At 43.1% G+C, this 25,415-nt stretch overlaps 1 protein-coding gene across 2 annotated transcripts in view; it reads right to left on the reverse strand.

The window, feature by feature from the left end:
* The window catches only part of TRPC4 (transient receptor potential cation channel subfamily C member 4), a 1,369,656-nt gene that overhangs the window by 52,772 nt on the left and 1,291,469 nt on the right, over window positions 1-25,415 (reverse strand). For both annotated transcript variants that reach the window (XM_085621757.1, XM_085621758.1), the window contains exons 8-9: window positions 22,854-23,049; window positions 18,134-18,328 (exon numbers count right to left, since the gene is read on the reverse strand). In XM_085621757.1, coding sequence (XP_085477883.1) covers window positions 18,134-18,328; window positions 22,854-23,049 — 391 coding nt within the window. The remainder of the gene's footprint in view (window positions 1-18,133; window positions 18,329-22,853; window positions 23,050-25,415) is intronic.

A 25,415-nucleotide genomic window follows, 5' to 3' on the forward strand; every position in this document is an offset into this window, starting at 1 on the left:
TTTCTGACCTGTTGTTGGCTGTTTTATGACTCTGGGCACCTTACCACTGCTGATCAGTGCTAAGGTGCATATGCTCTCCCTATGGTAAAATGTATACATTGATTGGTGTCCATGTTTGGCTTATTCGGTTTACTATCAGCCCCTAGTAAAGTGCACCAGGAGTGCCAGGGCTTGTAAATGCGAATGCTGCTGGTGGGCCTGCAGCACTGGTTGTGCCACCCACAGAAGCGGCCTTGTAAAATGTGTCTAGGGTCTGCCACCGCAGACCCTGCGTGCAGTCTGGACTGTCGCGCTGACTGCGCAAGTGCCCACACTTGCCAGCCTCCAAACCTTCCCTTTGCCTCATGTTAGTCACCCCTATGGTAGGCCCACGGGCAGGGTGCATTGTAGGTGTAAGGTAGGACAAGCCCTGAGTGTGTGGCATGTCTTAGTAGTGAATTACAGCCCTTTTCGTTTTTCACTATTGAAGGCTACCTGCTCTCCATAGGCCAGAATGGGCTGCTGGAGTCACTACACGCTCTGACCCCAGTGGACTCAGAGAGCATGGTAGAATGTCAAGTTTAGTATGCCTGAACTCAGAATAATAAAATACTTCTTGTAGTCAAGTTTATTTTAATATCCTGGGTTTGTAAATACTACTTTTAGAAAGTTAGTATTTACTGACCTGACCATCTCAGTCCGCCTCTGCTGTATGTGTGTGTGTTCTGCCCGGCAACAGTAAGGAGCAGGGTTGGGGAATCCCCAGAGACAGGTTGGCTGCCAGGTGGTGGGTAGAGAGATTACACCTGGATGGGTGGGAGGAGTACACCTTGACTCTTGAATAGACCTGTGCTCTGCCACCACAAAGCCGGCGCCACCCCCTGTGGGGCGGCTGATGTCTCTGCCCTGCTGCTGAAAGGAAAGAGCAGAGTCACCATAACAAAGTGCTCCAGAACTGGACTGAGCCAGGCCTAGGCCCCCTGGCGCTAAAGAACAAAAGAATCATGGTATAAAAGTAGGAGCCTGGCTCCTAAGAAATCAGAATCCTGTTTACCACAAAGGACCTCTGCCCGACTAGAAGGAGAAGAAGACGCCGGAGGAGCTGGCCTGCTGCTTGCCTTGCTGAGAGAGGAGAGGAAGAGACTTACTGAAAAGACTTTGCTACTTTGTGCTTGAACATTCTCCAAGGGCTTGATCTGAGCTTGCCCCCTGAACTGAACCCCAGGAACAGTGGGTTCTCTGTGCTTCTTGCTCGTCCTCCAATTCGAGCCGTGTGTGCATCCCGCTGGAAAAGAGACTGCGCCCCTCATCGCCCCTCCTAGGGCCGTGACACTCAGAAGCTCGCCTGCCTCCAACCCGTGAGAGCCCCGCTCTGTCCCGAGCCGCTCTCTGTCCCCGGGCCAGGCCGCCTGCATCCCTGTCACCGCCTGCTACTGGAGCGCGCTGACCGCGCTATCACCCCTCCTGCCGGAAGCCGTCCGACGACTGTGATCTACGCCGGGTCACCCAGCTGCACTGACTGTGCCCTGTGGCCCCGCTTCGCTATCCTCGGACATCTCAGGCCGCGCCGCCCCCGCTGTGGAGACCCTCCGGCACCGCCGTGCTAAAGGGTCGCGGGCCGCGCCTGCCTACTTGCCCACACCTGCTGATTGAGGACCCAAGAACACTTCCCAAGCTGAGAGTCGCACCGACCTGTGCCGACTCTCCACATCACGAAAGAAGTTCCAGTATCGGGCTCGGGGCCCGCAACGCCTTATTTCCCCGTTCCCAGGAGTCGATCCCTGTGAGTACTGGAACTGCAAGTAAAGAGACTACAAAGTATCCATTTGAAACAACGAACCAAGAACATTTGCCTGCTGTATAACCTGGTGGCCTAGCGAAAACGTTATTGGTCTTGTGATAAGTCTGTTGAGATATATACCGTATTTTTACATAAAGAAGCGTATTTTTATATATATCCAAGCCTGGTGTCCGTTTCTGGGGGGATTGATGTATTTACTGTGTGTATGATTGTAAGTGCTTAACCAACAACGCCTGAGGAATCGCCTTGGCTGCTCACGCCACGCACCTAGAGGGTGAGCAAGGGTCATTCGCGAGGGGTTATCCTGCGCCCTGACGTGGAGGAGAGGGTTCCTGCTTGACACAAGGGCAACCTTGCGCCAACCAGAGATCCCCGACTCTAACATCCACCTATTTTTATTAGCCTACGGGCGACGCAAAATTAAGTTTGGAAGAGTCCATCGACCCCGCTGGTTAATGTGAGAAAAACCAGACCCGGCTGCCTGCCATCGAGTGGTCCATGGAGGGGTTTGCTACTCACATTGATTTTGAATGGCTACAAAGAGCCAATCAGAAAGGACCTAAAACAAGGAACAACTAAAAAGGACGGCCTATCACACTACTGCTCTTTTTTGCAATCTGATTAGCCACACTTTAACCTTTCAGAATAGGGCTATGTGTTCGGCTTATTCAAGTCAAGTCAGGTCAGAGAAACTTATTACGCACACATATCACCATGTATTAAAATATATGTATTAACCAGATAGGCCAATTAACGTAAGAGCTCAGCATAATTATAACATTTAAAATACATGCAGCTCTGTTCCGTGTGCCCTGTCACCTACTCACAAAACATGTCGTGCAAGTTACAACCTGTGTGAGCGCAGGGAAGTACTCAGCTCGGAAGCACTTCCTCAACTCAAGTTATTGGCCGGAAACAACCTGGGGTAACTGGAGGCATTAAGTAATGTCCACTCAGCTTGTCATCCTTGCACACTCAAGCTTTCCTCCAGTTATGATGGCCCTTATTCGGCACTTTTTCTCAAAACACTTTAGCAGGCGGGCTCCTGACGAGAGACAATAAAAATGTCATGATAACGCTGATGTTTAATGTTTTTCCTGGCGAGAGATCAGAGTTTTGTGTTTTGTCTAATGGAAGTTTTGACTCATGGAAAGGTAGTGCAGAAGGTTAATGTGCATGCTGCAAATAAAATGTACCTGATGCAGATCACAAAATGCACATGATGTAAATAGGTCAGTGAGTCACTGCTTTTGTCAGAGATCCTTTAGTTACTTGCAGTTTGTAGGTTAAAATCCTAACATAGAACAGTGAGCTATTAACTGTCATCTAAGAGCTGCATGCAAACTGCAAGGTAAAAATTGGAGCGTTATGTTTTTTCCCCCAGTGTTTGTTTCATTACCCTAATGTTTCAAAAATAAATTTATAAATTTTTATTTTCAGCACCAGGTAAAGCCTGACAACCATTACCTAATTTTTGGACAATTTTTCAGCGAAGAACAAGAGGCCCCAAACCTCCTTTGCTGCTCTTTCACCCCGGCTACGACCCAGCAAACACCAGTGTTAAAGGTAAGGGAACTGATGCTACATTTCTTTAGATTGGAGTTAGGGCTATGTATGTGGTCACTCTACATGGTGGTTGGGGTGGGTGCACATTCAGTCTGAACATTGTACCCTCAGTGGATGGAATTTACTAATAGCCTTAGCCCTGTTCTTTGGGCAATAACGGTTGTTAAAGGCACCATCTATCCCTTGCCTTGTTCAAGGCCCTCAAGCAGTGTCTGTTTCAGTGCCTTCAGCAACCAGTATGGCACACAGAGGCAGCAGGCAGTAAGGCTGTGTTTTTGGCACTCATGTTGTCCAAAGGGGAGCTGTTGGATATATATTGCGATAATGCACAAAATATATGTATTGATACTGAAATTTGATATTATTGCACCAAACCTTATACGTTGTACTTTGACTATTGACAGGTTTCTTTAATATTGGTAAGGACAGCATCGGCATGATGAATACAGTAGAACAGCTAATTACAATGTCATTCCATGCACGGCCACTAAAAGAGAAACTACATATAAAGAGATTAGGACCTGATCGGCCTGACCAACAACTAGAACAAGTTACCCAGGACAGGGTAAAATCTCATAAATGTACATTCCCAAACACCTGGTACACAAAAGCTGATTGGCTCACAGGGTGCCCGTCAAGAAAAACTCTGTTCTGCTTCTCCTGCTTGCTGTTAATGGTGACTTTTCTTGGACAAGAAAAGGAGTAAAAGACTTGAAGCATTTGTCTGAAAAAATAAAGAAGCATGCACGCACAAGAAAGCATATGGAAAACCAGACGAGACTGGGAATGTTGGAAGACATACCGATTGAGCAGCACATAAATGATGCATATCGCAAAACAATACAGAAACACAATGAAGCAGTTGATAGGAATAGACACATACTATCAAAAATAATTGATTGCATTCGTTTCTGTGGACCTTTCGAACTGGCATTGCGAGGCCATGATGAATCAGAAGGTTCCTCAAATCCTGGAATATTCAGAGGCCTTGTGGATTTAATAGCAAGCATAGACAAAGAAATGGAAGCACATTTAGCAAGTGCTACAGTCTTTAAGGGCACCTCTAGAATGATACAAAATGACCTCCTTGAGTGTATGCTAGAAATTATGAGAAGCATATTGTCCAAGAATTGCAAAACACAGACTTTGTGGCTATTCAGGCTGATGACACCATTGATGTGGCCACAAAACACAGTCCGTATTAATCTTTCGGTACCTGGCAATGACAGTAATATTGTGGAGAGGTTCTATGGTTTCACACATTTAAGAGACTCTAGTGCAGAAACCATTACTGCAGCTATACTGCGTCAACTGAGCTTAATTTTTCCAGAGGTGCCTCAAAAAAAAACGTATCGCACAAAGCTATGATGGTGCATCCGTAATGAGTGGAAGCCTTGGTGGAGTACAGAAAAAAATTAGAGATGTGTACCCTAATGCTCATTATGTGCACTGTTACGCCCACCAACTTAATCTTATTATGCAACAGGCAGTATCAAGGATCTCCGAGACACAAATTTTCTTTCAGGATGTAGGAGGCATGGCAGCATTCTTCTCACGTTCCCCTAAAAAAACAGAAGCACTTCAGGAGATTGTGGAAAAAAGGGTTCCAAGGGGATCCTCAACTCGTTGGAACTTTAACATATGTACAGTCAAACTAATATATCAACAAAGGGAGGACCTTGTGAAATATTTTGACGCCATAGAAGCCAATGCTGACTTTGATTTCAAAACTCACAGTGAAGCCCGTGGCTTTGCTAGAACACTACAAGACAGAGAGTTTCAGTTCTTTCTGTTTTTATGTCATGAGATAATGTTATCTGTCGACATATTATACAAGCAGTTACAAGCACGAGAGATAGATACTCTGTGAAAAGACATACCACTATGTTTGTCGAAAGCATAAGCAAAGTGAGAGATGAGGTTGACAATTTAGACAGCAAACTGCCAGAGGATTCTACTTTTTCAAACGGCAGGAAAAACATCACCAGTCTGGTCCCAATTGCAAAGGAGATATGTGACATTGTAATTGTGCATGCAAAAGAACGTTTTTATTTCACAAAACATTCGGTGAGTGCCGCATTATTGCAAAGTGAACACTTTGCAAAACATGATGAATCCTTCCCTGAGCATTCTCTGAACGAGGCTGTGGAAGCTTATCCTATGCTCAACAAAGAGGACCTGAAAACTGGGTTGACTGTACTGTACGGAATGTGTGTATACCGGAAGGCCAAAGGTGCCATTTCTTTGCTGGCTTTAATTCATAAACTTAATATGGAAAAGTCACTTACAGAGACAGTGGCTTTAATAAAAATTGTCATTACCACTTCTATGACAACAGCAGAGTCAGAATGATGTTTTTCCACCTTAAACAGGATTAAGACATTCCTGAGGAACACCATGCTTGAGGAAAGAGTGAATGCTTTGGCAATGCTCTCTGTAGAGAGCGACCTAGTGAAAAGAATCCCAGACTTTAACGTTCAAGTTATTGAAAAGTTTGCTGCTCTTAAAGACAGACGTGCTGATTTTAGATACAAAAAGTAAACAATATGTTGAATGCTGCTAGTTTGCGACCTGTTTAGTTGTTTGTTAAATAAAAAACATCTGTGAGGTACTCCGAAATGCATTGTATCTCGAAGTCTGTTATGAAGCTCTGTGGTTATACTGAATAAGCAGCTACCTATGTTATATGATATCTCTTTATTAATCTAATAACTGCACGTTCACAATTGCTTTATTAACCTTCCTGCATTCTCAAATTTGTTTGAAAATGCACCATTTTTCCACTCTTTTTTCAAAATTTTCTCGGGGGGAGAACCCCCCGACTCCCCCTTGGCATTATCAGTCTTGCTCGCTATGGTGCAGTATGACAATCATTTTACGCCGCACTACTTTCAAATGTCACCATCCACCACTGGATGTCACCTTCCTCCCCCAGGGGCGTGGGTTAGGTAAACACACTTGCTAAGTACTTCTGGGAATATTTGCATGCAGCATGATGCTCCTGTGGGTTGTACTGGTGAAAAGGGGACCGGAATTAACTTAGTGGCAGAGAGCGAGAACTCTGTAGCAAAGGTACACAACTGGGGCCATAATACATGCCAAAGAACCAGCACCCCATCTCCCCAAGTTTGACACAGCCAGCCCCGACAACAGCACCTGGAATTCTGGGGCTTGCAGTAACCCTGCTATAGAAATGGACTAAAAATCCCAGCACGCAGATCTGTGGGATAAATGGATTTGTTGATTCGGACCCCGAGCCCAAATGTGCCACAGTCATAGTGTATGAGGGGCTCTTGGAAGGAGACACTCTAGAAAAGTAAAGAAGCAGAGGGCGAGCACAATATGGAATGAGGAGATTTGAGCACGACGAGTCAAAACGTGGCACCAATAAAACTTTAAGAAAAGACAAGTGTGCACACCAGCCCTTTGAGAAGACCCGACAAATGTTGTACTTGGTAGCAGAGAAAATCAAGAGTAGCAGCTCTAAAACAGTGCTCTCAAGAGACCATTGTGCATGATGACATCAACCACAATAAAATGCAAATCACATCCCCCTGGATTGCATTGGGATTTTTAGCAAATCACATGAGCATTTCATGAACTTTGTCAGTGTGAATAAAATGTATTTAAAACACAAACATGCCAATCTGACACGCTGGCCATAGCCATAGCCTTTCGGGAAATGAAAGAAATGTTGTTTCCTTAAATGATGGTTAAAGAAACAGAAATGATTAGAGAAACACAGCGATATTCAAACTAAACTCAAGGGGTATCTGGAATGTGTGTGTGTTTGCATTTCAGAGGAAGTCTTGAGCATGTAAGAAGCTTGTGAATGGTTAGTGATCCGGGCTGGTGGCCGCTAAGTCCCACCAATTTCTGTGGGGATGTGTCATTCCTCAGTCTGTAAGGTGAGCTCTTTGATCTCTCGGCCTCCTCTTGAGTTCATGTTCAGAGCACTTTCCCTTCAAAAACTGTACAGCATTTGTACTCGGTATGTGATGAAATAAGATTAATATTCACCAGCCTTTTTCCAAAAACAGAGCGACCTCAGAGAGAGAATGCCCTGGAAATTAAAAGGGAAGCTTTGCTAAACACAAGCAGGTGGCTTGAAAAACAAGCACAGCGCAAGTGCTGTGCAGGCAAAAACAAAAAACAAAAAGATTTCTTCAAAAGCAGATGAAAACAGTACTTGTGCCAAGGAACTCTGATAAGAGAAACACACGAGAGGAACAACAGGAAATAGTATGCTACAGCCAGTAGAAATGGAGGAAAAGTAGGTGGCAAGCACATCAACCAATGAAAAGTGAGGACGGGATGTAAGGCCATTTTAAAATGTATGTTAAATACAATAGATTTCACAGTGCAAGCACTGTGCAGGCAAAACCTAAAAACAACAGCAGTACGCAATTGATATTTATTAGGTTTAGGGAAGAGCAACACGTTGTTACTTAGCAACACATCCATTGATATGACTAGTAGTTGTGGAGCTGAAAGAGAGCACTAAAGCACAGTTAGTAACAGGGAAAGCAGGCATAGACAGCAAGTGACAGCGATTGTGGAGTGGGTAGTAGTCAGAGACAGCTATTGCCAGTTCGAGGGCAGGCAGTGACTTCTAGTGGTGGGAAGTTAGAAGGCAAACAGGCAATGACAGGGATTGGTGTGGGTAGGCAGGCAGAAACCCCTGCTGACAAGGGGTGGTGAATGGAAGGCCAGACAGAGAAAGCCAGCAGCTGGAAGTAGAGTGGGAGGACAGGTAGAGTAGGTAGTGATAAGGCTTGGGGGTAGGAGGGAAGAAAGAGACCTACAGGAGTCAGCTAGTGGCAGGTATGAATAGATGATGGGGCAATTTGAGACAACAGAGGCAGGCAGTGACGAGAACAGAAGGGACACAATTAAATAGACCACCACTCACAGCAAGTGACAGATGCTGATGGAGTAGGATGACAGCAAGAGACACCAGGATGTAGCAAGTGAGGGCCACTGGGAGAGCGGAAGGTAAAAGAAGAGGGAGCCACTGGTAAGAAGTGAGGCAGTCAGTTAATTTCACTGAGGAAATAGGATGAGTATCCTGAGATAGGTGCTGAAAAATGAGCAGGAGCTACACTGCCTACCCCAGGATTGAATTGGAATCACAGGTGCCAGTTGAGCCACTGAAAAGAGAGTAGGAGATGTGAGTGCCTTAAACAAGAGGTTGAACAGCAGGAGTTGTGCATGTCATGACCAGAGTTTTGCACCACACCTACCTGACTTGTGTGACCATAACTACAACCAAGGCATTGGAAATGCAGGAATGATGCCACTATTGCACATCAAGGTCCAGATTAAGTATAACTTCCTGGTCTCATACAGCTCCAGATCCTGCACATCAGCCAATAGCTACGCACAAAATTGATTTTATTATTCTTATATTTATTATTTTAGCATCAGTAAAACATCTGCTAACCCCAATGTATCATTTAATGTTTTCCCCATGAAGGAGAAGGAGGATTCCACCAGTAAAGGTTTGGGGCTGACACCTAAATGGATTAGGAATGCAGTTTAGTCTCACTATATTTTGTTGTACACAGAGTGCATGGGAAGCTTTTAGTGTGAAGAACCAGATCCGAATCTAGTTATTCAATGGAGTGACATCAAAACTGTGGTTAACCACTGTTGTGGCATTCTACTTCTGCCACCTCACCTGGGTTCCCTGAGGACCGAGTACACAGGTAGAAATGCATTTGCTGCTCTAATTCACCTTTACCCACTTCTCCTGGGTCTCCACAGAACCGATGGAGATGGAGGAACACAAGTAGTGCTATGCATACACCAACTGCCTTCTGCACTGCCAGCATGGTTCTCTGCAGACCATGCTGAGAGGGCTATGCATCTGTACTGACATGCAGCTGTCTCTGAGGCACTAACCAGCGCAGTGCTGGCACCCAATTTTCAATGGATTGTAGCTGGGATGGGGCAGGAGCGCACATTTGGTAGTGGGGTTAGGTGGCAGATGATCAGGCATGTTTATCGGTTTGAGTGGGGGGGTTTGTGCAAGGGGTGGTGGTGGTGGGTGGCAGGACTCCAGGTTCTGATTTTTAAATTGAAGGACGGTAGGGTATCAGTGGGGGTTGTGGGGGGGGGGACATAGTGGTAGTAGGCCTGGCTTACTTTGTAAACTTTTTTATTATAAATTCTTTGTGCAGTGCCCCCATTACTTACTCTGCATCTGTATATATGCTTTGAAGTTGGGGCAGTTGATTCTGAAGGAGGGGGGTCATATACGACCTAAAGGTACAGATGGGTAAAATGTGAATACATTGAATATCATTCAACTCAGGGTTCTGAGGGACATCGTAGACAACTGATGCTTTGCTCTCTTTGTCTACTTTAACCCCTCAAGGAATAACATCCCCGTTATGCTCAGTTAACCATCTAGAATTCAATGTAAAATCCAGACTGTACAAGGACACGTGCTAGGAGCAGAGGCGGCTCTTCCGTTTGAGCGGAAGTGCGTTGCCCCACTTAATTGCCCCAGATATGAAAAATAAAATGGTAATGAAGTTAAATCATTACCATTTTATTTTCTGTCAATCCATCCTGAATAGAGCGTCAGGACGGGACAGGGCCTGTTGAGTGGCAGCATTGGTGAGCTGCCTGACTGTGCACTAGTTTATAGTGTGCAAGTCCCTTTGGCCGGCTGTCTTACGACGACCAGCTTGACTTATGCATTATAAACCTCTCAACCCGGCTGTCTCAGACAGCTGGGTTGAGAGCCTACACAGGCTTTTACTGTTCTTGGGAGTGAATAGAGAAGCCCCTACCTCCAATTCTGGCACTGCTCTCACGTAGCACCAGGATTGGTTAAGCCTAGCAAGACGTGACATCGGTGATATCAGGAGAAGAAGGCGGACATGTGTCTGGAAAATTGTAAGTACCTTTTATTTCTGTAATTAATTTAATTACATTTATGTACTTAAAAAAAAATTATTAAATCTTTTTTCCGCCCCTCTAATCAGCGGACTTTCCAGCTGCCACTGACTAGGAGTCACACACAGATGTACAATCACTAACCCATATGTAACAAGAAACACAATTGCTCACACTTTTCCTGTTAGAAATGGTGTTTCTGGTGGGCTCGGGTATGCACCTAAGCCAGGCAGAACCTACCACTCTAGTCAGGGCAAGGGAGTTAATGCTGAAGATAACCCCTGGTAGCTTGGCAGAGCAGCCACGCTTATCCCAGAGGCAATGTGTAAAGCATTTGTGCAACACACTCACAAAGCAGCTGCACTCTAGGCACACCACAAAAGAAACTCCACACAAGGTCATATAAAAATAGCCTTTGTATTACCCATAAAAACACATTAGAACTCAATCACATATACTACACTGTGCCACTAGGCACTTGTCATGACTTCACAGGGATTACATAAATCACAAGGCCAATCAGGCCACTGTTATAAAATATCACAGTTAGGACGACAAGTAACTACTGGTAGGATTGCACTTAGCACAATACATTATGTATCCATATCATCACCACTGTACACATGGGTGCCCCTTCCTGGTGATTGCGCGGTATGAGCAACACATCCTAATATCAGGGCACAAGATGAGGCATAACCAAAATAATGATACTTAGCAGATCAAATTACTCAAAGATATCATCAGCAGTGCACCATAGTGAATACTTATCAGAGTGCACCTTCCACAAACTCCTCTTGGACATATGCAGATCACTAATACTATACTTAGGGTGCAGCCCAGTCACTGTCACCGTAGTTACATGAGATCCCTACTGGTGATGTCAAGGTACCCTTCTCTCAGGGCACAACCTAGACACTTTACCCAGTAGACCACAGCTGTCTCCCCCAGCGTAGGTTTCCGGGATACCTGACCGCCTACCACAGGGGATGCATGTATCTCAGGCTCGGGGGCCTCCGTTGAGGTCTCGCCCCAACCTAACCCCACAACAAATGTGCCTAGCACACCGAATCTGGGGCAGGGGATGCAATACACTATCCCTTTAACTTGCCTGTGGCACCTCCTCTGAGCGCAGCCACCCATGCGACCTCCTTGTGGCGCAGCCTGACCCAGATTTGCTCTCTTCCCGGAATGGTCCTCCTTGTTAGGGACTCCTCTGCCTTGGAGCACCGCAGCCGACTGTGACATCCTCACACAGCCTTTGCTCCTTGTGCGACGTGAATGGGCAGCACCGCTTAGGGATCTTTTTACCATGGCTGCCTGCAACCAAGCGGTGCAGCCGCTTCCTTCTGCGACAGAGGCAGTAGCTGAGCGAAGTCTCCGCTGACTCCACTGTCTTCAGCCCCGCCTACATCTAGGCTCGGCCTCATGCATGTCACTCCTACCTGGCTTTCGGCTTCTCCACCCCGGGGGCTGGTTGCCAGGCAATGCCTCAACAACGAGCGGCTGCTCCGGGGTGGGCCGTTTCTCCCAGCCCCGGCCTCCCCAGGTATTTTTAAAGGAAACTGGCTGCAGAGCACGGTGTTCTTGAGTGCCAAACAATGAAGTTCGCCACATGCTCCAGGGCAGTGTGAGCCCACACCTGGGGCTCAGGCCACAGAGGAGAGGGCAGTGCCGTCCACGCTGAAGGCAGAGAGCGCCCCTCCCTAAGTCAGCCCTGTGCAAGCCCACTCCTTGGGCAACAGACTTGAAAGCACAATCTCCAACGCGCTCACCACATGCTGGGTTAAACCACCCAGGAAAAGCCACACAGCCCTGGGGGGGGGGGGGGGGGGGGGGTGACTGGGGGCTTTGAGCAGGAAGCAGGCTCAGACCAGCACACTGGCAAAGTCCAGATGGTGGTTCCCTGGCAGCACATCAATGCCCCTGGTACCATGCAGTCTGTTACAATTCAAGTTCAAGAAGTTCCAAGTCAGCTCCCATGGGGTCACAGCCCCAGCACTTATAGTACATGTGTCTTTGTTCTTTCCCCTGGCCCAGTCCAAACCAGTTCTGGTTACGCAGAGGCAAGCATCACATGGTGAGCCAGAGTGTATACAAGGTATACAAGCACCTGTTTATAGCTTGTCCATCTCTGACCTGAGCAACTTGACATGGTGCATTCATTATTATTTGTCTGAGGCTTATTGTAGTGGCACTAAATGGCATAGCTATTTTCTTACTACACCTGCTACCTTGATTTACTCTTTGTTTTATCATTTGTTGCATCAAGTCTACTAATCTTGCCACATATAATTGCCTTCCTGTCACCCTGCATATGAGCGTAAATGGCGTGATCTTAGTGGCTAGAGATAGTATAACACCTTTCAGCAATATCTGCTATTTTTAATTACTCTGTATCCTTCTTAGCACTTATACCTTGGCAAATTTATTTGCCTTACTTGCTTCTTTGTTACCCCGCGTAAGCATTTCTTTGCCATATTTTTTTTTCATCCCTTGGAATCCACTCTAGCATGGAGGTTTTCATTTACTTAACAGCACAGGTGTGCGGTTCAGTGTTTTTGCTTTTTATGTGCCGCAATTTAGTGTCATCTCACTTACGAGCTTATTTGCCTCAATTTATTTGTTTTATTTTTGCTATTTTTGGAATCTGCTCCAAAATGGCGGCCATCATTTATTTACCGGTATGGGGTGTGCGGTTCAGTTGTTTTTATTGCTGTGTGCCACAAATCTATATATTCCTCCAAACCTTTGAATCTGCTCCAGTATGGCGGTTTGCAATTGCATACCGGCATGGGATGTGCGTTCCAGTTTGTTTCTCCCCGCAATTGAGCCTTTTTATGTGTTATGGCAGCGCCATGCACGAAGGTGATGCCACATCATGGAAGTCTGTGCCTCTATTCCAACCCTCCCACTTCACTGGGCTGGGGGGTGATTGGCTGCGCATCGAGAATGGGAGAAACCATTTTACTTCAAATGGATCCATGGTGTGAGCTTGAAGGGGTGGCTATGCTGGTGGACTTTGCACTATTATGTCCCACTGATCACCATGTGGTTATCAATCATGGCAGGTATTTTACTGGTGTTTTACTGGTTTTCTCTAAGAATTATGTGGTTTTAGACTACGATATTATTGTCTAGCGTCACAGGCTGATTCTTTCGATATGCTCAGCTACGTGGTCGTGTTTTTCGAAATGCATTTCCTTTCTCGTCAAACGAGAAGTGGAAGGCAGGGTGCCTGGACCTCTTACATAGAGCCGGTTCCTCTTTAGTTACGTAGCACGTCCAATACCTTACACTTGGTCGAAGGTTATCTATGGATAGATTCCTTGCTATTTTATGGATATGCGGGGGTAGGGAGGCGGTAATCCTTCTTTGGCTTTCTGTCATTTTCCATCTTAAATGGTGGCTTCTGATTTGTAAAAGGACTTGTTAGTTCTACCTTGTCTGCATTTGTTAACTCCCATAACGGCTAGACCTTTTACTTGGCTTGTTACATGGTTGGCTTTATCTAGCGGGTGAGCACTATTTTGTTTTAGGACACTGATGGGGACAATGGTGGTTGCTTTTATTTGTTTTTGTATTCACATGCTGAGCGTGGCGTCTATCTCAGGGACACCGGGATTGGTTTAAAAAAAAAAAAGTTTAACTTTTGTAATGAGCTCAGCACCTGCTTCAGGGACACCACGCTCTGCAATACAATAGTTATTGCTTTTGGTAGTGTAAATGACAATGCCTTTTAATATTTTATAAAAGGCATTGCCATTTACAATGCCAATAGCAATTGCGAGACCTATTGCATTGGAAATGCTTGTTACATGTGCAATCAGATCGTCTACTTCTACAATACTTGACATCTGTAGAGGATTGCTTCTGAGGATTGAGCATGGTAGGCACTCTATTTGCCACGTTTCCCCATTACTTATTATGGGGGTTGACAGTTTAAATTTAGGGTCATGATCACCCGTTACAAAGAAATACAAAGATTTGTCATTTTTCAACCCTGTCTTGAGCTATCCTTTTATTCAGCGTTATTAATATGCAATTTCATGCACAACACAGATCTTCTCTTCCGGGCCTGACTTGGCCCTGGGAATTCCCATTTGAGTCCAGAGCAATACTCTGGAGCATCCACATTGGACCACCTCTACATGATTATTTTGACATTTCACCTCGCTTTACTTGAGGTGAGGTCGCAGTCCCAGTGTTTTCCCTCTTTTCTCTCCTCTTGGCCATTAGTAGAGGGTGTTTTATTCTATTTTCCTAATTACTACTCTTCTGGTTTTATATTCTGTTTTTGTCTGTCTGAAGACCTATATGACCCTAGAGTTCTTCTCTTACAAGACTCTTTTTTAATATTCTCCTAAGAATATATATTTTTTACCACTAGGTGATTTCTCTGCACATTATTTTATGCTTATCTTGTAAATATAAGCTATCAACAACATGCATGCCAGTACTAAATCAACAATTTATAAACCTTTTACTTCCTCAAACCACACGTGTCAGTCATTGTGATTGAAAATAACTTGTTTATTTTTTTATTAGCAAATTCTAAAAGGAGAATTGTAAACTCAATTTTTAATTTTTATCATAATATTTTTCATTTAAATCTATTCGATGATTTCATACATCACATAACAACTCTGAAAATATATCCCTTTGTTAGGATTTCAACTTCTTCTTTCACCCGTTTTATAATTGTTATCTATGTCTTTTGTCTTCAACATGTGGTGTTGTATATTGCTGGATGCTCCTCATCCTGTTACATGTTTCATTATAAATGTCCATGAGTTCTTTTGATTTCTCAATTTCATTGTGGTTTTGTGTTCAAGTCCTGTGCCATGTTTGTAGTGTTTGTTACTTGTGATCTGTGTATTTGTGTTGGTGTCTTTTTACATGTCATTTTAAGCCCTGATGAAGTTCTCTAAGAGAGAACGGAACGCGTTGGCTGAGCTGAATGTTCTTTTATCATATGGGAAATACTGATTTGAAATAAAGACTTTTTGCATAGAACAAGAGTGTCTTCGACTTCTTTGCCTGGCGCACACCCACTTACAGCTGCATTTTCAGGATCTGGGACACAGAGTCTTCACGTAACGCCTGGTGCCAAGGTTCTTGCGCAGGACTTTTTGAATTAAGTAAACTTGCATGAGGTGCAGAACCATTAGTCTGCCGTTGAAGCTTTGTTTTTCAGCCCTGAAAAGGTATCTCAGACCTGCCACTGCAGTGTTTGAGCGCAGTTTGTTAACTGCCATGTCGACCTGGCAAGAGCACCCACTTGTAAAGCCCCTAACCTTCCCTTTTCTTACATGTAAGGCACCCCCATGGTAGGACCAATGAACCCCCCTGGGCAGGGTGCAGTGTATGTGAAAGTTAGGACATGCACTGGTGGGTGTGACATGTCCTGATAGTGAAATACTGCCAATTTCATTTTTCACTCTTGAAAGGCTGTCTTGCCCCATAAGATAGAAATGGAAATGCTTTGTAACATCTTACAAGTATAACTTCCCATTGGGACAAGATAGAGAAATAAAGTTTAGACTCTCTGAACTCAGAGTTGAATAACACATATTTTAGTAAAGATGGTTTTTAAATTGTGTGTTTGGTAATGCCACTTTTAGAAAGTAGAGCGCAAGAGGAGTTCTCCTTTGGAATACTTTTAGAAAGTAGGCATTTTCTTGTTTAACCATTCTGTGTGCCTCTGCCTGTTTGTGTATTGACTGTCTGGTTTTCAAGTAACAGGGGCTGGGGATGTGCATTCACTGTAGGCAGCCACTAGGGGGTTTGAGGTGTGCTAGACCCTTCTTGGATGACTCAGAGCTGGGCTGAATAGAGCCTGGCTGAATATAGAGTAGTGAGAGGAGATTTCCTTGCACCTGAATAGGGCCTGTCTCCCTTGTACAATGCTGTCTCCACCCCTGCCGTTATGCTGCACCATTGAGAACAGAACTGGTTTGGACTGGGCTCAGACACCCTTGCAAAAAGAGAACAAATACATTTTGGGGGTATAAGTATTAGACCTAAAACCCCAGAACTTTAGACTACTTCTGGAATCAAGAGGAACCTTTGCCAAGGAGAAGAGCTGGAGAAACTAGTAAAGGAGTACTGTCCTTTGCTGTGTGCTGTCTGGGGTTGGCCTGTAGTAGCTCTTTCTGCAAAGGAAAGGACAAGGACTTTGCTGTGTGCTGTGTCCCCCTGCTTGAGGAAGATCTCCACGGGCTTGAGTGGAGCTTGCCTCCTTTTCTGATGTCTCAGGGACACAAAGACTTCACCCCCAGCTCCCCATAACTTCCTTACTAGGAGTTCTAACCTGCCAAGATGTGCCTGTGACAGTGTTGAACCACTGGAGGTTGTTCCTGCTGTTGGGAACTGGAAAAGCAAGCAAGCACTATTCGTGTGGCTGCTTTTCGGATGCAGCACCACTGTGCAAGAGGAATCTCCATGCATCGCCGCACCACTGTGCGAGAAGAATCTCCATGCATCACTGCGCCGCTGCGGAAACCAACGCAGCGCCTGTCGCCGCTGCAAGAACCTTCGTATCAAGGGATTGTAACTGAAGAAACTGATAATGCGCCGCTCGACGCCGGTGCATCAATCATCGGCACATCCTGGATTTCCATGCATCGTACCTGTGAGGCAAGTTTTCCCGACGCATCACCCGCGGACCAGAACCATCTTGAAACAGATGCATCCCTTACCTCTACAGACTGCATTCAATGTATCACTTCTCCTGCGTGCATCAGAACTGTTGCATTGCCTCCCCATGGGCTCAGGAACTTAGGCATCTCTTCGTTTCCCTACGCTTTCCATCTCTGTGGCTGTTTGACCTTGTGAATTTTGTCGCAACTATAGTTACTTTGAGAGAAATCACATATCCATAGTTTTCTATTCGCCAAGTTGTTTGAAACCTTTTTAAAGTCATATTCTTATTTCATGTATGTTGGATTTTTGCCCTTTTGGGCTTGTTTAGTTTTGATACAGATACTTTATTTTTCTAAACTGGTGGGGTGTCCATTGGTGGTGTTTAAGTACAAATACTTTATACATTGCCTTTGGGATAAGTCTGTGTGCTTGTGCTAAGCTACCCAGGGGGTGAGCAGGGGTTATCTATAGTGTGTATCCCTTACCCTGACTAGAAGCAAGGGTTCCTATTTGGACAAAGGTACCTACCTGCCAACTGACCCCCTTTTCTAACACTCTTCCTTCTTTTCTTTCTTGTGGTTGTATCTATTGACCCCTAAACCCCCACCAATTCCTCTCTCCTCATCGAACCCTCTCTGTCTCACCCATCAGAGAGCGGTGAGGCCATTTCAATTTTTTCTCACAACCCCATGCCCTTTTCTATCCTTTCCTTCATTTTTCTCCTCTTCTTCATTTTTTGTGCCAAGTATCTCTCCTCTTTACCTTTCAGGTTGCAGCAGACATAGAAGAAACACTACAGTGGGCCTTTTTTTTAAGTATATATCAACTTTAGATTGTTCTTACAATTACTAATTGTGTAGAAACTTTACATTTCTTTTTTCTTTTTTATATACTTTTACTGGATCTGGGATCGGCATATTTTTTCCATGAAAAATATTCTGTTTTCAGGAAAAAGTATTTCATCGTTAGCAATTCCCCCTCCAAAAAATTGTTTTGTTAGACTGATTTCATTATGCCAGATTTATTCATCCTGGGTTTATGTCATAATGATGGAATACCGCCCATCAGCCCTACTCAGAATTCTGAATAGTCATAACTCAGCCAACAAATACCCTAATACCTCCAAGGTAATACACAAATAAAAAAGACTTTCTCTAAACAGCCTGGCCTTTGAAATCCTTTGAAATAACGTTAAAAGTAACAGATTAAAACAATGACAAAACCACCCATTTTGCTTACCCCTATTGTTCCAAAACTCTCAGGTTTTCGCCGTATGTACTTTTTGCACACTTGTTTTCTTATCCACTTAAAGAGATACCATAATGTTTTTGGACTGGGGATAATGTTGAAGGGTGTTGGTAGTGTTCCTCCCTCTTCAAAATAGCTCATCCAGAGTTTCGTCCTTGCAAATTTCCATTCAATATCTGCGTGATCCTGAGTAAAAAAAATATACAACAAAAAGCAACCCACAAATTAAACAAAGTCCTAAACTGTTTTGAATGGTCTCCTGCATAGAAACTGGAAGAGTTACTGGAGCAGAAGCTAAATTGCTAGCAAAACCCAACCATCCGAATGTAATTGAAAATGTAACATTAAGCCTGTCTACATAACATGAAATCATCTCATCTAATAATTTACAGAAAATGAATTATATGTGCTTTGAGCAAAGGAGAAATGATTCAATGTTACACACACACACACACACACACACACACACACACACACACACACTAGAGTAGTTATAAAACTGCACTGCTAACATTAAAATGTATTAGATCAATTGATAACACAACATTTACTGTTCTTAATGATATATCCACTTCTCACTCTGCTACACACGCACATTTGCACAGACTTTTTTTTCCTTTGTTTTGTAGAAACACTACTGTATTGAGTAGTGATTTGAAAATGCACTAATTTTCAAATCACTACTCAATACAGTAGTGTTTCTACAAAACAAAGGAAAAAAAGTCATATTTCCTTTTAATTAATAGTAATTGCCACACAGATTAGAAGCTGTACTCACTCACTCACTCACTCACTCACAGGCATGTTTCAGAAAACATGATGAAAGCAAAAAGATCGATTGATTTTAAATTGGGTCAGGAGACTTGTAAATGTGATCAACACAAAAATGAGAGGGTATATCTAATATGGCCAGAAAAGATAAAAGGTGATCTCATATTTATTATACGTGGTTGTCTTCCTTCGCTTGAGAGATATGAAAAACGGTGTGCCTGAGTGTGTGGAGTAAACACAATTCACTCATTTGGCTGGAGATACTGGTAATATTCAAGCCTCTTGATACCCATGCTTAAGGAAATTGACAGCCCATAACTTCAAATGGGACACATACAATGCACAAGAGATGAGGGTAGATGTACCTAGTATTAGTATCATTACAAATTGCTGTTGTCAACTTATTTTCATGGAGGAGTCAACTCCGACTCTCGGTCTCCTCCGCTATGTGACAAATCTTACTATATTGATGAAGTACCTTTGAATTGGACCCAACTAAACTATAGAGTTATTTTGATGTAGAGGACAAAATGTAACCCTTTAACCACAAAGGAATGTTCTTCCATGCTGTATTTTAACCTGCAAAAGGTTCTTCGTGAGTACTGATACCAATAGGCGCTCTGCCAAAACAGTCTGGGGAAAAACTCAAGCCTTTCCCATTGACACTTCAAACTTCAAAACTAGCCTTAAAGAAGAACAAAAAAGACATTGTCATCTGATTTAGCAGAAAAATCCCATCCTGCTCCTCATAGGAACACTGGAATTACCTTTCTTCCTATCAAATCATTACCCTCAAGTATCTGATTGTACAAAAATGAAAATCTGGTTTCATACCCTGCATGGAGAATTGGATCAGGCATGCTGGAGAAAATGTTTTGCCTGCTGGATAAAGGAAGATTAAGACTGTCTAACCAAGAAGATGCTGGTAGCCACTTCACAGCATTATAGACAACTTGAGTACTATAGGTAGACTGTACACAGCTGCATCAGTTGTCGGAAGCTTTTTACAACTGATTCCAATATAGCATTCATCGATGGGACTAGGTCTATTGTACTAAAAACAGATATATTTGTATTGGCATTCCTAAATTCCCATGTGAAAGTCAGCAAAAAAACAGCAGATAGTCTACAGAAGTATCTATTTTCCAATACAAATGCAAAAACAACAGTTGATTGACAGAATGCAGAACAATGTCATACATTCATCCCAGTACAGAGATCTGGGCCTAAATCCATCGTTTTTTTGCTCACCATGCCGTTCCAGTTTGAGCCCAGCCATATGCAATTCAGTCTTGACCCTGTGCCTCATGGGAACAGTCCAGTCCGAACTGCCAAGCCAGGTCCTCCCTGGACTGGAAACAAGCATCCCAGGACCGGTTTTGGGGTTTCACCCCTCTACAGCCAGGATAGGTTGATTCCAGTGACATGGAGAGCACGGGACCCACGTCTGGGCATACCCTTCCCACTCAGGGTGACAAATGCTAAAATACCAGTTGATGGACAGAATGCAGAACAATGTCATACATTAATCCCAGTAAAGGGATCTGGGCCTAAATCCATCGTTTTTTTGCTCACCATGCCGTTCCAATTTTCCAAGGATGGGGGGACGGGCCTTTTCCCATCTAGGTCCTAAATATTGGAATGCGTTACCTATCACCTTGAAAACGGAAACCAATTTTTTCATTTTTAGAAAGAAAGTGAAAACTTTACTCTTCCAATGATCTGCATGCCGCCTTAGTTGACTTATGGTGCTGTATAAGAGGTTTGTTTTCTTCTTGAGTCTATCCCTTGCGCTGGGAAACCCATTGCGGGTAGCTGATGCGCGTTATAAGTTTAAATAATAATAATAATAATAATAATTTGAACCCAGCCATATGCAAATCAGTCTTGACCCTGTGTCTCTTGGGAACAGTCCAGCCCGAACTGCCAAGTCAGGTCCTCCCTGGACTGGAAACAAGCATCCTAGGACCGGTTTCGGGGTTTCACCCCTCTTCAGCCAGGATAGCTTGATTCCAGTGGCATGGAGAGCACCAGGTATGCCCAGACGTGGGTCCTGGGCTCACTGTGCCACTGGAATCAAGCTATCCTGGCTGAAGATGGGTGAAACCCCGAAACCGGTCCTAGGATGCTTGTTTCCGGTCCAGGGAGGACCTGGCTTGGCAGTTCGGGCTGGACTGTTCCCATGAGGCCAGGGTCAAGACTGATTTGCATATGGTCAGGTCCAAACTAGGGTGGCATGGTGGGCAAAAGAATGATGGATTTATCCCAGATCTCTTGACTGGGGTGAATGTTTTGATTTGTTCTGCATTCTGTCCATCAATTGTGTGTCGTTTGCTTTCTCGCCCTAAGTGCACCAGGTATGCCCAGACGTGGGTCCTGGGCTCACTGTGCCACTGGAATCAAGCTATCCTGGCTGAAGAGGGGTGAAACCCCGAAACCAGTCCTAGGATGCTTGTTTCCAGTCCAGGGAGGACCTGGCTTGGCAGTTCGGGCTGGACTGTTCCCATGAGGCACAGGGTCAAGAGTGATTTGCATATGGCCAGGTCCAAACTGGGGTGGCATGGTGAGCAAAAGAATGATGGATTTAACCCAGATCTCTTGACTGGGGTGAATGTTTTGATTTGTTCTGCATTCCGTCCATCAATTGTGTGTCGTTTGCTTTCTCGCCCTAAGTGCGCCAGGTATGCCCAGACGTGGGTCCTGGGCTCACTGTTCCACTGGAATCAAGCTATCTTGGCTGAAGAGGGGTGAAACCCCGAAACCGGTCCTAGGATGCTTGTTTCCAGTCCAGGGAGGACCTGGCTTGGCAGTTCGGGCTGGACTGTTCCCATGAGGCACAGGGTCAAGACTGATTTGCTTATGGCCAGGTCCAAACTGGGGTGGCATGGTGAGCAAAAGAATGATGGATTTAACCCAGATCTCTTGACTGGGGGTGAATGTTTTGATTTGTTCTGCATTCCGTCCATCAATTGTGTGTCGTCTGTTTTCCAATAACCTTTCAACCTCCATGCACACTCTTGGTCTTAACTTCCCTAGTTATTTTCTTTGATTTTTCTTTACAATTATCTTATCCTTCTTATTATCGTTCTCTTTTTACTTACACTTGGTATGGACATTTTTATGTTACCTCAAGTAGTTTACAGTGCAAATATATCCATCATTCCACTTATACAGAAGGGCAAAGGAACCCACATAGGTTTGAGTGTAGAATTGTCAAAATGGGATTCCTAGGAACGGAAATTTGTTGGCACTATTTGGCCAATTTCACACATTTACAAGAGTTGGTGTGTCAATTTTTTGGATTTTATTAGTAAATGCTGGCACAGTTTGGCAATTCTTGTAAAATCTGTCTGATTTAAAAATGAAAAGGAGATGAAAACTGAAGGAATAGCTATACATATTCAGTAATCTGAGATATACATAAAGTAGATCTTACTCAAACTGAAAAAATCTTTGAAGGACATGGATATTGTTTAAGCAGTTGAGGTTGCATGATCACATAGATCAGTCTACCAAAAACAGCATGAACTCATAACACACTATTTTGAATGTGTTATCATTTCTTAAAGTTTAGATGATTCATGGGGTGCTGCATTATAGCCACACTTTATTTGTATCTCTCCCACAGGCAAACAATTTACCCTTGTGTTTAATACCTCACGTCAAGCTGTGGGGGGAGTGCTTATTAAATTCATGCAATGTTGTCTTTGCTGTCAATAATGTTCTCATCTACTGTCTTCACATTCTGTTTTCATTACAGTGTTCACATCTGATTATATTACATTCCTCCTAAGAACTCCACGAGGTACATTTTCAAATCCTCTTAGTGGAAAACACTTCTCGAAATGTGTTTGATGACTACAAAAGTAACTAGAAGTAGATTTTTACTCCAGTACATTTTTAAGGTAACAGAAAACAGTCTATTAAGAGGAAAACTTACAGCTATCAACTGGTATGAATTATTCATCATGGCTATTAGCATGTTGAGAAGAACAACCAGAGAGATGACGTTGTATGTCCCAAACATTGTGGCCCCAACAAATTCTGTGAACTCATGTCTGGCTTTTACATTTGTTACATACAGGTTGATGAGTCCAAATATGGACCAGAATAATGACTGCAGTGTTTCGAATAACCTGAAAAACAGAATGGAGGAAAGTAATTAAATAGCATTATATTAGGAATGAAGGAAATATTAGAAATTGAGAGAAGCTAATAGCCTCTATGATCACTCTGCATGCAGATGTTCTACAAGCTGGCAAAAATAGATTCAGACTACACATATTTAATTTCTTCATCTATCCTTTGTATGCAAAATATTTTATTGCAACATTTTTGACTACCTCACTCAACCAATACGACTTGTAAGTGTAGAAGTTAGAGTTTATTACAAAGTTTTCTTTCTTACTGTGTTTCGTCCCCTTAAGAAATCTTGTTTGAATTTAAAGCAAAATCATGATTGGTGTATATTCTAATTGGCAATTTACCAAACAAGTTAAGCAAAAAAATTAGATACATTTGTGCAATATTTTGCTAAAAGGATATGTAGCTTTGTCCCTAAAGAGCTGACATAATCAAGCGTTCTCAATTCATGTCACCTTGGATCTCCATCAATGAAAGTGGTCCTTAAGGATTCATTATCACACCATTTATTTTAAATGCATAGGTCATTCTCTTGTGGAAGTCCTCAGATCCTTCACCATCACATACTATGGCTACACTTAAAATACAATGATCTTCCTCTGGCAGAGAAATTCCTCAGAGCTGTATTGATGTGACCCACTCTATGGCTTACTGCCAATAGACCAGTGGATGTAATGCAACCAACTAAAGTTTAACTCTTCAACAATGGAAACCTGAAAAGTGGAAACTGGACCACAGACAAGACACCCTCAGTTTGGTTATCTACAGCCTAGACTTCATAAGGTAACATAAAAGAGGTCCTCTTGTATATATTCTCAACAGGCTTCAGTAGTTCCAAAACTTAGCTGCCAGTCAACAGGAACACCTCAGCATCCTTGGCAACATTACAGATCACTTCAAGCTCTTCACCGACCATATTTATAAAGACATATCTCCTTAAAAGTATTTACCGTCACCACCAGAGCATCCATATCACTTAACCGATATTTGAACAACAAAATCTCTGCAGGTATAAACCAAGAAGAATTCTCAAATACTTAGGGGCCCTGCTTTAGACCATCCCCTGGTTTACAAAGTCTTGTATTATCAGGGCATATTCTGCAAGACAGGAAGTCAAACTGTGGAATACTCTCCAAGCAAGAATTAGAGACATCTTTGTAACAACCTGGATTTCTGAAGCACCACAAATACACAACTGTTACTGAACATATGACTATTGCGCCCACTAAGCATCTCATTCAACACAGAATTATTTCATAAATAGCCCTTGAACGCTCAACCACCAGAGCAAAAATACCTGGTATGGAACAGTAAGTGCTGTCTTATTTCACATTCATTTGTGCCTCTGAGATGCTTAATTGCAGCTTCAGGTCTTCAGAAGCATGATTAAATAACTACTATAACATTTATGTATGACATTTTATGCTTTCTTATTGGCCAAACTGTAAAAATTGCACTATCCCAGCCATATGCAGCAATCTGGGTATCCTCTCACCTGACTGCACAGGACAGTGCATTGCAGACATGCTAGTGTTATGGAGTACAATACAAATTCTACAATACATAAAACTTATGCAGAATGAGGCTAGGCCTTCACATTCAAGGAGACAATGACCGGAACAAAATGTGTTGCTTAGTGCTTCTATTTGAAAGAATAAGTATTCTTCAGCTTGGGGCAATATTTCATATTAAAGAAACATTTCATTGCCATCTCAAACTTGCAGACAATGTGTAAACTTAGTGGTACAGTACGAACATACAAATACTTAATACCTATCCATTTATAATGTATTATATCAATATGAATCATAATGAACAACAGTTTAGCATCTCCCATTGGACTGAGTCAGTTATATAGTGCTCAACATGGACATTAATGGGACTATTCATAAAGGTTATACTGCTGTGAGTAATTTACATATGTAACTTTACTCTTCGCCTTTTGAGTCACTTTACTACTTTTGGCTATTCACAAAATCCAAGTGGAAGGGTTCTCAACAGTGTTGAGTTACATGTCTCCACCTCCGAAAAGAGGGATGGAGCCTAATTTACCAGTGTAAGTTGCTCCCAAAAGAAAACCAGAAGACTAGCACCACACATGACCAACCCCTGGTACTGCAATACCCTCATATCAAACATAATGTAGACAGTGACTTAAATTATACTAACATAAATTAAATTATTATATTATATTACATACTTTTTTTATATTACATTTTTTTATAAAATGGTTTGCATGTTAAAATGTATGTAACAATGCATTTGATTAAAAATATATCTAAATTAATTTTCTTTCATCTTTATATCCCTTTTGAGAAGTAATAATGTACCCTATTTATGTTTTTAATTTATGTAACAA

This window comes from Triturus cristatus, chromosome 8 (assembly GCF_964204655.1).
Source record: "Triturus cristatus chromosome 8, aTriCri1.1, whole genome shotgun sequence".
NCBI lineage: Eukaryota > Metazoa > Chordata > Amphibia > Caudata > Salamandridae > Triturus > Triturus cristatus.